This window comes from Penicillium oxalicum, chromosome V (genome assembly GCF_001723175.1).
Source record: "Penicillium oxalicum strain HP7-1 chromosome V, whole genome shotgun sequence".
NCBI classification, from domain to species: domain Eukaryota; kingdom Fungi; phylum Ascomycota; class Eurotiomycetes; order Eurotiales; family Aspergillaceae; genus Penicillium; species Penicillium oxalicum.
Genome location: NC_064654.1, coordinates 1,179,025 through 1,191,444, shown reverse-complemented (window position 1 = coordinate 1,191,444; position 12,420 = coordinate 1,179,025). Strand labels below are relative to the sequence as shown.

Genomic DNA, 12,420 nt, shown 5'->3' with positions numbered 1-12,420 from the left:
GGAATCAAAGAGATGCAGGAAGCAGCGAGCGTCGCTGGAAATTGTATTTATAGAGGGGAGAGGCACAGCTGGGAAGGGAGGGGCGGCGGTGGATCAGCTGCGATCTCAAAATAAGAAAACCGAACCAAAATAAAAATAAATACGAAACACTCCACCGCAAAGTGCACTAGAGAGAACAAGTCCACACAGTACACAGTTTTACCCACATGCCTACGCAGTTGTACATCACTCATAACATACACGTCGTGCCACACTAGGGACCTCCAGAAGACTCGGTGCAGATGGCGGGGCTTCTGAGCTGCTGGACCTCGATCATCCATGGATGTTTTTGTGTTTTTGTGGTCGTTGATAGTCTTGCCACAGGGTTCATGGCAGACGGCAGACTATATTTTGGTCCCCTCGACTGGTCCTCGTCGTCTCTTCTTTGTTTGTTTGATTTTAGTTTTGGCAGTTCAATTTTTTGGAGTGTGTCTGTCCCACACTCCACCGCCTCTTTTTCCCTCGATGTTTTGATCTCTCTCTCTCTCTTCCTGTCCTGGTCTGCTCCCAAACTCCCGTCTCGATGGTCCATGCTCCAGTCTTGGCCGATGGTCCGACAGGTCATACTTGGCCAGTTGTGTATTGGAATGGTGGATCAATGCCCGGGTCTGTAGTGTATGAGATCTTCTGCGTTACGACCTCTTCCCCTGGTCGGATGTGGAACACAGCACCTCCACGCAGACTTACCTCCATGTAGTACCGGAGCAGTGCTGCACCCACCTGATCTCTCGACCCTTTTCCATCTACGCCAGGTGCATCTCATGGATAATTGGGTATTGTACCCTGTGTAGACTCAAGACTGCCTGGGGGACGCTTCAGAAATGGGTGTACTGGGTCCAACCACGATCGGTGCCATTTTTGTACCCATCGGCTCCATTATTGTTTTCCATTGCCATACTTCTTGGCCGTTCCATGGATCTCCCCTTTCATTGTTCACTGGCTTCCGCTGCCCTTTTTTTGTTCTTTCCTCGGTATGTGGCAATTTTGTGGAAGGATATTTTTTTTGCTCTCCTTTCTGGAGATTCCCTTTTCGTGAGACCCATGGAATTATTCCCGACACCGATCTTGTCTCAGCTCGGCCTGCACTTCCATGGCTGAGCTCGCTGGAGATTCAACGGAGAGGGGCTGTCTGCGCAGGGTCCGGGCCAATGGTGGATGACCAGCAGCCTGTCGCCCTCTCCACAGGGACCTTTCTTGGCCACGCGGAATTCAAAATTCACACTCTGTTGGACAGTTGCTGGACAGTTGGGTCCCCCCTGTCTGTTCTGGAGTCCCAGGGAGTCCGCAATCGTAAAGATTCACAACCGCACCACTCAGGCATTCAGATTCTATATTGCGCCGTGGCCTGTGTCATCTCCACTCCACATCCCGTCTCCAGACCAACCGCGTCAACAGTGTCGTCATCATCAGGTGGGAGAGACGAGAGACTGGAGTCTTTCGATCTCGTCACGGGCCAGAGCCACTTTGATGTGTATATCTTGTACCTGATCGGAGGTTCATAATTCCGAGCTGATGAGTAACTGTTGCCTGCAGGAATCCCTCAGAATTGCAGGTAAGATCCGGCTGGTGGCTGCTCCGACCTAGGTTGGTGGTATGTCTTAAAAGGTTGATGAAGATATTCCTGGATAATCCACCAGATCAGGCGAGCCTCCGAGTGACGCTCTGACGCGCATGGTTGGGTTGGAAACTATGCCGCCGTCCCCCTTATGAACCAACGGAGAAAGTCAATCATGATGATTTCCATTCACTGAATACAAAGACGAGACCTCCACCTTCACGCATACCCGTGGCATGCCCCTGCGGCGAACGGATGCACCACACGACCGACGGTCACCCTGTCAGTCTGTCCGACTGCCAATCTGGTGAGTGCCAGAGACCTGACCTATCGTCTTCCTGAGTTGTTTATCTTCAAGCATTGTACCTGTCCAGTGGCGCCCCTCGCCCAGGAAGCTGGTGGCGATGAACTTAAACAAGGTAGTGTCCCTCGGACCGGTCTTCCTGCAGGGAGGCTACGGGGGAGTCGAGAAGTGTCCTAGACTCCTGCACAAACTGTTAGTTTGGACATCTCTCCTCTACCCGTCAGAGAGTGACCGTCTCAACTAGGAACCATTGCACAACGGTTGTTACGGACATTGCTGAAACACAACGGTTCCTGCCGACATGCTGAGGATCCATGGTACAGTTCATGTGTGCGCGCGGGGGAGACTCCAGCAGTGGTGAGCAACTGGGTTGAGACAATGTTGATCTTTTGATGGGGGCAAGTGTTCAACCAGGTCGGACGATTCGACAGCCGGAGCTGGCGGCCGCTCGGGTGCTATTTTTGCACCGGAAACTGCGTATCATCGGGCCCGTCCATCCACTAGTGCAGTGTTCATGTCTCTTGGCCTAGTCGTCGGCTCAGCCACAGTTCTGACGGAGCCGTTGAGCCCCCGAACGAGACAAGCCATTGGCATGACAACCTCCCGGCTCATCTTGAATCAGCTTCGGGCCTCAGGTTGGATCACACCCAGTGACTGCCTCAGTACTCATACCGTCAAAGTTTTCAGAAATAGTATTACCGCCCGAGAAAGACCGAATGAGAGTTTTGGGGACTGTTGGCAAATGTCTAACTTGCTGGAGAGCAATTTTCCTGATCAGGTACCATGACCGCAGTTTGACCACCGGAAGAGTGTTGCTCGGCCTTCATCCTCGAGTTGATCTGGCGTAGTCGAAGTTTGCAATAAATGGATGGATCGGGTTACGCATGTCAACGTGATAACCTCCCCCACCTCCGTGCCAGGCGCACGGTTACTCCGAGAGAGGTACCCTGCTTGTCGCGCCGCCGCGGAGGCCCAGTGCCAAGTGTATGATTGGTATGTGCCCGGAATACTGTACATCACGTCATGCGCTCGATGCTTAATTTCTCGCACAAGATGACCCCTAAGAACTTCTGACTCGGACAGGCTACGAAATAAATCGGCGAGAAAAAGAAAAAAAACCAAGGAACAAAAGAGGAACGGGCACCAGCTACAGGGTTCGACGGTATTGAGGGGGTCATCGGCCTGGTTAGATCAAGAGGTGAAACTCTTCCGTGAGGCTCAGCATGCCTTTTTCGAGATAATCGAGTCCCCGAACCGAAATCAAAGGCTGAAAGAAACATGCATCCGTTGGGGCTTTTGGATGGGAACTGCTGTAGTCAATGAGAGTCCTGATCCTCCTGACGTGGACAAAGCATGAAGTATCACATGACATGATCCTGGAGAACCGGCAGGCATTCGTAGACTTTGTTGTGTTTGACAGGTTTGCGCTGCGACGGGAAAAAAGAGCAGCCGAGACTCCCCCACCCTCATCTCACCGCCCTCCGGGGATCGCTCCTACCGCCTGCCTGTTCCATGTGTTGGCTTCCTTGCAAAACTCGCTTTCGCGTTGAATTAATCGACCCTTCCACGGGTTGCTGGGCCAGGTCAATTTTGTCGTGCTGCTGCTGTCCCGTTTTCCAGACACATCCCCCTTTCCGCCCTTGTGGTCAAGCCTCGTCGCCTTTCCCGATCAACCTCCCCGGGACTCGGAGTCCCCAGTCTTTTGCGCTTGCAAAAAAGACCCGTGGTCAAGGATGCTGCCAAGTCGTCGCGAGGCCGTCCCGGGCGTGTAGCCATATCTCACAGCATGTCACGCGCCTCGGCCGGGTTTGCGGATTTTTTCCCCACCGCGCCATCAGTCCTTTCGCAGAAGCGTGGCAAGGTTAGAGATCGGCGAGGCAAGAGTGACGATGGCGAGTTCCAGCCGTTTGATTCCCCAACATCGACCGGGCCCGGAGCAGCCGCGACGGGCGGGGCGTCATTCAATGGCGCTGCGGCTGGGAAGACAGATATCGGCCAATGCTCATCGGCCACGCCGGCGGGGGAGTCGCTCAGTCATAAGGATCTCAATGGATCATGGCCGCCGGCCGTCGTCGACTCCCATGCCCCATCTCAAACCGACACGTTAACCCCCCTCACCAACACAGAATCGTCTTCACCACGGAAATCCACTGGCTCACCCAAAGCGATGGGCCAGGCCCTTGGCCTTCGGGTCAAAGCAGAACCAACCAAACCCTCAGTCACCCCCGTTCACACCCCGCCGACCCCTCAATCTCAAACGCGCCCGGAGACGGTGATCAAGGGGCGTAAAATCATATATGACCCGGACCTGGACAAGCGACCGTCCAAGGAGAAGCGTCGCAAGCCAGAGTATGCCGAGATTATCGCAGATGGTCAGAATGTGCCGCCGGATCCCCGTTTGGCAATTCCCAACTACACTCGTGGGTCAGGCTGCAAGCAAAAGACGAAATATCGACCGATGCCATACACATTAAAACCATGGCCATACGATCGGGCGACAAGCATTGGGCCAGGCCCTCCCTCGCAGGTCGTGGTGACGGGCTTTGATCCACTGACCCCCGTTGCCCCCATCAGCGCGCTCTTTTCGAGCTTTGGTGAGATCGCGGAAATCAACAATCGGACGGATCCCATAACTGGCCGATTTCTGGGGATTTGCTCAATCAGATACAAGGACAGTGTTTCCTTTCGTGGCACGGGACCCCTTTCAGCCCCCGCCGCGACGCGCCGCGCTTACATGGAATGCAAAAAGGAGCAGCGCATTGGGACCCGCCGAATTCGCGTTGACCTGGATCGAGATGGAATTGTGTCAGAGCGCATGGCTTCGCGAGCGATCGAGTCGCAACGCCTGGCCTCCAAGCCCGGACCCGCGGCCGTGGCCACCATCGAATCGAAACCGGCCGAAGTCCCTTCTAAGAAGAACGAACCTCCTCCCACTGCCCCCAAGGGTCCATCCGGTCGTTCTGCCATGCGTCCAGGAATGATCATCCCAGAGGGACCCCGCGCGGGCATTCGACCATCGGCCGTCCCATCCTTGGTCGAAGAAACTCCGATTCTCAGCCAAATAAAACGGGAACCCTACATTTTCATTGCTCACTGCTACGTTCCCGTTCTCAGCACCACCGTGCCCCATCTCAAGAAGCGACTGAAACTATTCGACTACAAATCCATCCGATGCGACAAGACAGGCTACTACGTTATATTTCATAATTCTCGCGCCGGCGAGCAGGAAACCGAAAGATGCTTCCGGCTGTGCCACATGCAACCCCTCTTCACCTACATCATGAACATGGAAAGTCAACCCTACGGCAACCCCAATTACGTGCGCAGTCCGAGCCCCGAACGACTACTCGCCGAACAAAGAGAGAAAGCGGCTCAGGAGCGAGCGAGGAGAGAGGCCGAGCTGGACATTGAGGAGGAGAAGAAACAGCGGGCCTTGGATCTGGATCCCTGTCGGGAGGTGTTGGCGGTGATAATCCGGGACTTGCGAGATAAGCTGCTCGAAGATGTCAAGTCCCGCATCGCTGCGCCAACCTTGTACGACTATCTCGATCCCAAGCGCCACGCAGCTCGGCGTGAACGACTCGGGATCGCTAGTCCCGAAGGTTCGAAGCGGCCAACTTTCCGAATCGGAGTCAGTAGTTCAGTGGGCACTCCCGATTCTCGATCCGAAGTCTCCAATCACCGCGAGGCTTCACGATCCTCCAACCTCAATGTGCTGGCTCTTCCGCGTATACGAAAAGCTCACGGCCTCGACCGTGCAGGGGCGGCCTTTGTGGATGAACGCCGTCGGCAGCCTCTCCGGCCCAGAGAGGTGCGCCCTCTCTACCATCGACTGCAAGAACTGCACGATGATGATGACTCCGATGAGGATCAGAGGACCCCCCTCACGCGATACACGGAAGATCGGAGTAGTCGGCCTCCCAGTCGTGCAACGTCTGTCTCATCTGCCTCGGAGCCAGATGAGGAGTACCCCTCTGATATCTTTGATGAAGGTACTGCGACCGCGGATGATGCCTTGCCTGAAGATGAAGTCCTTTCACCAGCCTCGCGGAAGAGGAAGCGCATACCAGGAGAGGATGATTCTCGAAAACGGCAACGACACGACGAAGAGCTCTTTAGCGTCGGTCCTTCAGAAGACACGCTTGAAGATGAACATCCAGAGACACCGGGGGCCGTTACCGAGGGTATCCTTGAGACGAAGCAAGAGGCAGTTGAGATTCAGGACGAGCTGTCAATTGCCGACAAGCTACTCGAGCCTCATCACTCCGAGCTCGCCAGCAGCAAGGCCATCCTGGACGATGACATTGCGGCTGACGAGCCCTGGGAGACAGAAGCTGAAGAGAAGCCCAAAGCTGAGATCGACTGGGGAGTGTCTCAGCACGAGCCGCGGGCTACCGTTGAGGACGATGAGAGTATCATTCTTGACTTGGATGGCTGGCAACAGCTGGTCAAGGATGATGAAGACCTTCAATTCCTCCGTGAAGTTCTGGTCGACCATTCTGCTTCCAACGTCGGTGATTTGAGCGCTTGGGCCTGGCGACAAAAGGAGATCAAGGCCGTCAACTCAACGGACCCCAAGGGCCCTACCCGTGACGTGATTGGCATCGCTGGCTACTACGTGCCCAATATCACTGGCGCGGCAAGAACGGAAGGTCGAAAGAGGATCATGGAGGCGGAGAAGTCCAAATATCTCCCCCATCGGATCAAAGTCCAAAAGGCCCCGAGGAGCGGGAGGCCTTGGCCAAAGCGGACCCGCAGGCTGCCGCTGCCGAGGCGGCCAGAGTTGCGGCCGCCAAGGTCATCTCCAAGTCTTCCTCGCGATCAAATCGTGTCAACAATCGGCGACTCATTGCCGACATCAATGCTCAGAAGCAAGCCTTGCCCACGTCGAGCGGTGAAGGAGACGTTCTGCGCTTCAACCAGCTCAAGAAGCGGAAGAAGCCCGTACGATTTGCGCGATCCGCCATTCACAATTGGGGACTATACGCCGAGGAGAATATCACTGCTAATGATATGATCATTGAGTACGTCGGTGAAAAGGTACGGCAGCAAGTGGCGGACATGCGCGAGCGCCGGTATCTCAAGAGCGGAATCGGAAGTAGTTACCTTTTCCGTATCGATGAGAATACGGTGATTGACGCCACGAAGCGCGGTGGTATTGCGCGATTCATCAACCACAGCTGCACGCCAAACTGTACGGCCAAGATCATCAAGGTCGACGGGAGTAAGCGCATCGTCATTTATGCGCTCCGGGACATTGAACGAGGTATGTGTTGTCGCGGGTTTAATCCGATCACGACCCGAGCAGTCTCCTTTCTTTTTGAAGAGGTGTCAAAAAAAAAAGAAAACATTGAAGCTAACGATGTCTCCGCTTCACAGACGAAGAACTTACCTATGATTACAAGTTTGAACGCGAATGGGATAGCGATGATCGCATTCCCTGTCTCTGTGGTTCCACGGGGTGCAAAGGTTTCCTCAACTGAGCCGTTACGTTACTCCCATCCTTTATCGGTCTCCCTTTATCAATTCCGACCGCTCGAATACCATTCTCTCTGCATGGCGGGCCTTACTTTTTTCTTTTTTTTTTCTTCCACTACCTTCCACATATACACCTCTGGGTTTTATTCTTGTTGCTCCACTGACACACAATCATCACCGGAACGGCGTTGGAAAGCTGCTTGGGCGTTTACTTTGAAGGATGGGAGCATTCATGGCCTGCATGGTTGGGATACCGTGGATTTAAGCACTACAGCCTTCATGTACAATATGCAAAAACAAAAAAATTTCCCTCAAGAATTTGCCTGCTTGCGAGGTCTGCCTCGTGATTTTTTCGAATGTTATCAGCCTAGTTGTAGTAGGTCCTCATTGTGAAACTGGGATATTGTCGTAGAGAACCTACCTATACCCCTGAGTGAGCTGATTGGTGTCTCGTCGTGCCGTACCTTGACATTGTTGTTGATATTCTCTATTACCAGCTAAACGGACCGTCTAGGGTATAAGCAACCATAAGTGGAGAAGAAATAGACCTTTATCATGGTATCACGCGCCTAGACTTTTTTAAAAGGAACCATCTTCGCCTATCGATATTAATATGGACTCTGGAAGTACTTCAACCGTGTATCCGTACGGGTAGGGTAGTACATTGTTGCAAATCCACACGTTACCCAGAACTTGATAAGAAGTTCATACTTTCCGCAGAGGTACCTACTACCTATCAATCTACCAATTTTTACGCAAGAAAGCAAAGCGGCTTCATGATTACCGATATCGCTCTACGACGATAGATCTTGAATTCCTATTAATTTCATGGTCCTTAAGAAATAGCTCACTTGGAACCATACTACCTGTATAACGTGTGAGAACGAAGAAGTCACCCCTCACTGATGAAATAGAGAAGTTGGACGGATTTGTACTGAGAAAAAAGGGGCACCGGGGTGGGTTACTTGGGGGATCATCATTGACGGTTTCTATTTCGAGGACTATAAAGTTTTCTGTTGTCGGTGTGTAGCTTATAGCCCGTTGACGAGATCTCTTCAGACGAGGAGACGTACGGATCAATGTGGATGGGGTATTTGATGTCTATTTAGGCGTATGAAATGTCTCTCTCTCTCTCTCTCTCTCTCTCTCTCTTTTACTTGATTTGCGCGTTGAGTAGCTTTTGAAAGGAATGGGAATGGGAGTGGGTGCTCCCCCCCGGCTCCCAGCCATTGAGTGAAATTGAAGAGTGGGTATTGATCTGGAAATATTGCAAAGAGAGCCGAAAGCCACAGATAGCTGAGGTGATGGCGGCCCTGACCTGTTCATCTTGGGTGGCCGTCGAGAGGATGAAGGGGAATAAAGGAGAGGGAAGTGGGTAATTTGAATTTGCGATACGGTGGGAAATTAAAAAGGTTGTCTCACACTGGAAGGTGGAAGAGAAGAGAAGAGAAGTCAGTGATTGTTGCCTGGAGACAGCGGATGAAATGGAAAGAGAATGAAAAGGGCAAAAAAAAAAATCAAGAAGAGGGGGAAAGACTTGAGAAAAAAGAGAGAGGAAAAAAAAAGAACACATACCCAAGTGACTCGGCAATAGGAAATTGGCAATTCCCTCCTTGATCACGTACTGATGTCCGCAATTCCCACACACCAATTTACCCTCCACGACTGACGTTTCTAGAAGAAGACGGTGGAGATCCTTGAGTGTCTGTTCGTCGTTCAATGCATCGCCCTCGGGTTTTGTTTCGGGGAGGGCAGGGAAGCCAAGCTATCAGAGGGAAGATGTCAGCATTCTTGTTTCTTACTTGGTTCTTTTTGTCTTTCTTTTGCCTTTCTGCCAGATTGCAAAACATCGATTTTATTTGCCATCAATGCGCAGTCCTAAGAAGTAAGTAAACAACCTACCTCTGTAGCTGTGATTCGTAGACTCTCCCAATCGATGCGGGGAAGAATATTCCGAATAAATTCCGGCTGAAGGTCCACTTCTAATTGCTCAAGTTCAGCGTCGTGAAAGTGAAGAGGAAAAGAGGCTGCTGAGGTCTTGCAGTCCTTGACGGAGCAGGTGACAAAGTTGGCGGTGATGACTTTCATGGTGGTGGTTGACGAAGATGGGGATGTTTGCAGAACAAGAGTGCAATTGATATTATAATATGCGTCACTTTTCGAATTGAAATAGATCAAAGTGATCAATGCGTATTCAAAAGTAGCTGGAGCTTGACTGCGCTTCAGCCTCGAGGTCGTTACGTCAAAAGTTTACAGACTTTGGAACTTCGATCTGAATGCCGAGATGGATGCGCTGCGAAAAAAAATCCCGCGGGAACCCCACGTCAGGTGATTTTGTTATCGATAAGATTCTTATCGTGAGAGTGGATCTGCCGGGATTAGCTATCATCCGCATTTGGAAGCAGAGGAGGATTAGTTCTTGTTTACGATTTGACCGGTTTCTTGGGAGGGGTTTTTGGACTAGGAAGTTTCCTGTGTCAATTAGTTTTCAGCATCTCCTTACCAATCCCTCTTTCATGCGGTAATACGGCCAGGCTAAACCCAGTCAATTTGTGGAGGCAAATTCAGCTGAAAGAACTATAGCGAGTCGATAAACGGAGTCTCGGTGGAGTCTTATTCAGTGGTTGAGTTCTGGCCATTACATGAATCATGCTATGTTTCCCTGGAAAAGAAGAGAAAGAGTTATCTGATGAGTAGTATACGGGACTCTTCAGAAAATAATTTGTCATATCATGCTGCAAAGATTCACCCAATAAAAGGAATCAACACTGGCGAGCGACAGGGTTCCAGAGTAAGGGAAAGACGAACCATGTGGATATTGGGGGTAAAAACAAAAGGAGAAGCCACGAATGACCCCCGAAGCCCTTTCTTTTTGAGAGATGCTATGCTATTTGATCAAAACCTCGAGCATGTCCAAGTCTGACACATCATATTCACTGAGGCACTGGTCGGGTTCAAGTCGGTCGCCATCAAAGACAAGATGCACAAGCTTGCCCTCGGATATGTTTTGTTTTTGCCGAAACGCAGCTACAATTTTGGACACTTTGGTCGAGGGTCTCGCCTTGATTTTGAAGTCGCTGAGGCCCGGACTCTTCAGCATGAGCTTCATGGGCGCATTGTCTGGATCATTCTGTGTGTCTGGCGGCACATCGCCAGCATCAGCATCGCTAGCGCCGCGTCCGCTGACATCTGGGGATGGACCCCGACGGTTCAACAGCGTTTGGTTCTGAGTGACTGCCTCCATATGAATCTGGAGTTCCGACGGTGGCTCCTCCTCATCGAATTCGTCATCAATACTTAGTAGAGACTTTTTGTCATTCTTGATGTTGAGGCTGCCACACGTCGTCACGTCAAACACTCTGCGACCCTGCCAAGTCAGGTAGATCGTGGATTTCTCTTGGTCAGTGAAGCCTTGGCGCTCGCACCATGCTAGACGGGCATCCCTGAGAGCTTGAGTAATCTTGCGCTGGACGATCAGTGGCTTGGTGTTGGGAATATTTGAGGTTATCAGAATATGCACTCTTATATCTTTGACGGCTGGCGGCGGAGTAGGAGTGGCTCGTGGTAATGGAGAGGTGTAGCCTGTCGTCGTGGTCGACTGAGCGGGTAAATTGAGCCTTCCATCATCCGTCCTCTCTTGTCTTGTCGTGCTCTGAGGAGCGCTCGTGTGCTCGATGTTCATGTCCTGGTGTGATAATGATTGATTCAGCGGCTCATCTGCAGGTTGTTTGCGGGGGGAATCGTCAATGTATATAGGGCGTGGAGGGCTCGTTGGCTGAGATATCCCATCACTGGTCTGAAAACTGTTGGCATCATGACGGCTCTTCCCCTCCTCCTCATCTTCATTATCATCAGGCTGCGATGAAGCAGTCCGTCCTCTGTCATCGTCCTCATGCGCGCTTTCCAACTCCCCGTCTCCCTCATCCTGCCCCGCAGACTTCTCATCCTCAGTTGGCGATATCACCTCATTCTCGTCCGACTTTCGCCGCCGCTTTGCTTCTCGACTCTGATCCAAAGGATCAGGTGATCTGCTTTGAGACGAAAGGGCTGCAAGTTTTTGTTTTCGACGGGCCTCGCGATTCGCCGCGACGATATCCGAAAATGTTTGCCCAGAGCGACGGTAGAATTCCGTACTTGAATCACCCGTTTTGGTAGCCCATTCTGGCTTCTGAAAGAATGACCGCATCGTAGTAGATATGAACAAATCGCACAATATGAATTGCTCTGTCCCCTCCTTTCTTCGCAGACTGTGTGCCAAGATACAATTTCCAGCGCAGCAAGCAGGAAAAAATCCCCTCCTCAAACCAAATCACCTGTCAGGATAATCGTGCAGCTCATCAGACGTAAATAATGCGCCTGTCAAAAAGAAAACCGACCGCCCGCCCCCGCGCGCGTCGTGATTCCATCGGGGGCTTCACCGCCTTTGGAATCTTATCTGCTTCACAGTTGAGCCCACACCCCGAACCTTTTCCCCGCCTCAGTGCTAGAAATCGCCAGGTATGTGTGCATCAATTGATTTAGACTTGATCTATCTTGGTGGAGGGATATATGGGGCTCATGCATCATAGAGCCATTACACAATATGGAAAACGGCGCTGCTTCAGAGGGCAAGGATCCCTCGGCCTTTCTGAGTGAAATCATCGGCGCACCGGTGATTGTCAAGCTCAACTCGGGTGTGGTATACAAGGGTATGGCTCTTCTGGTGATTGATTACAGGGTTACTCTTAAGCTAACAGGACTTCAGGTGAGCTTCAATCTGTGGATGGCTACATGAACATCGCCCTGGAGAAGACGGAGGAGTTTGTGAATGGGAAGCATCGTCGCAGCTACGGAGATGCCTTTGTGCGTGGTAATAATGGTATGTTGTACTACGAATCGGAAGTAGAGGGGGTCCCTTTGCTCTTTGCTACTTGCAAACATGGAAGATCTGACACTGAACTGCGTCATTTCTCCCCTAGTCCTCTACATCTCCGCCGCTTGAACTGCCCTCGGATCGAAAAAAAAAAAGAAATACCTACCCTTTGCACGGGATTTATGTGAATCA

General features: G+C 51.7%; 4 protein-coding genes across 4 annotated transcripts; 2 read left to right on the top strand and 2 right to left on the bottom strand.

Annotated features, from left to right (window-relative positions):
* Positions 1 to 3,268: 3,268 nt before the first annotated feature.
* On the top strand, positions 3,269 to 7,381 carry POX_e06511 (Histone-lysine N-methyltransferase, H3 lysine-4 specific; the record flags this gene model as incomplete). The annotated part of the gene is made up of 4 exons (XM_050115332.1): positions 3,269 to 3,414; positions 3,519 to 6,492; positions 6,543 to 7,164; positions 7,278 to 7,381. 4 exons carry the CDS (start codon positions 3,269 to 3,271, stop codon positions 7,379 to 7,381), a joined length of 3,846 nt encoding a protein of 1,281 aa, XP_049967792.1.
* A 1,413-nt stretch (positions 7,382 to 8,794) lies between these two features.
* POX_e06510 (Multifunctional methyltransferase subunit trm112) lies at positions 8,795 to 9,464 on the bottom strand (the record flags this gene model as incomplete). Its single annotated transcript, XM_050115331.1, has 3 exons — positions 8,795 to 8,799; positions 8,952 to 9,141; positions 9,279 to 9,464. 3 exons carry the CDS (start codon positions 9,462 to 9,464, stop codon positions 8,795 to 8,797), a joined length of 381 nt encoding a protein of 126 aa, XP_049967791.1.
* Positions 9,465 to 10,263: 799 nt separating this feature from the next.
* On the bottom strand, positions 10,264 to 11,562 carry POX_e06509 (uncharacterized protein; the record flags this gene model as incomplete). The annotated part of the gene is made up of 1 exon (XM_050115330.1): positions 10,264 to 11,562. The coding sequence occupies one exon, from the start codon at positions 11,560 to 11,562 to the stop codon at positions 10,264 to 10,266; it is 1,299 nt and encodes a 432-aa protein (XP_049967790.1).
* Positions 11,563 to 11,958: 396 nt separating this feature from the next.
* POX_e06508 (U6 snRNA-associated Sm-like protein LSm6) lies at positions 11,959 to 12,357 on the top strand (the record flags this gene model as incomplete). Its single annotated transcript, XM_050115329.1, has 3 exons — positions 11,959 to 12,064; positions 12,121 to 12,234; positions 12,335 to 12,357. The coding sequence occupies 3 exons, from the start codon at positions 11,959 to 11,961 to the stop codon at positions 12,355 to 12,357; spliced, it is 243 nt and encodes an 80-aa protein (XP_049967789.1).
* Positions 12,358 to 12,420: the final 63 nt, after the last annotated feature.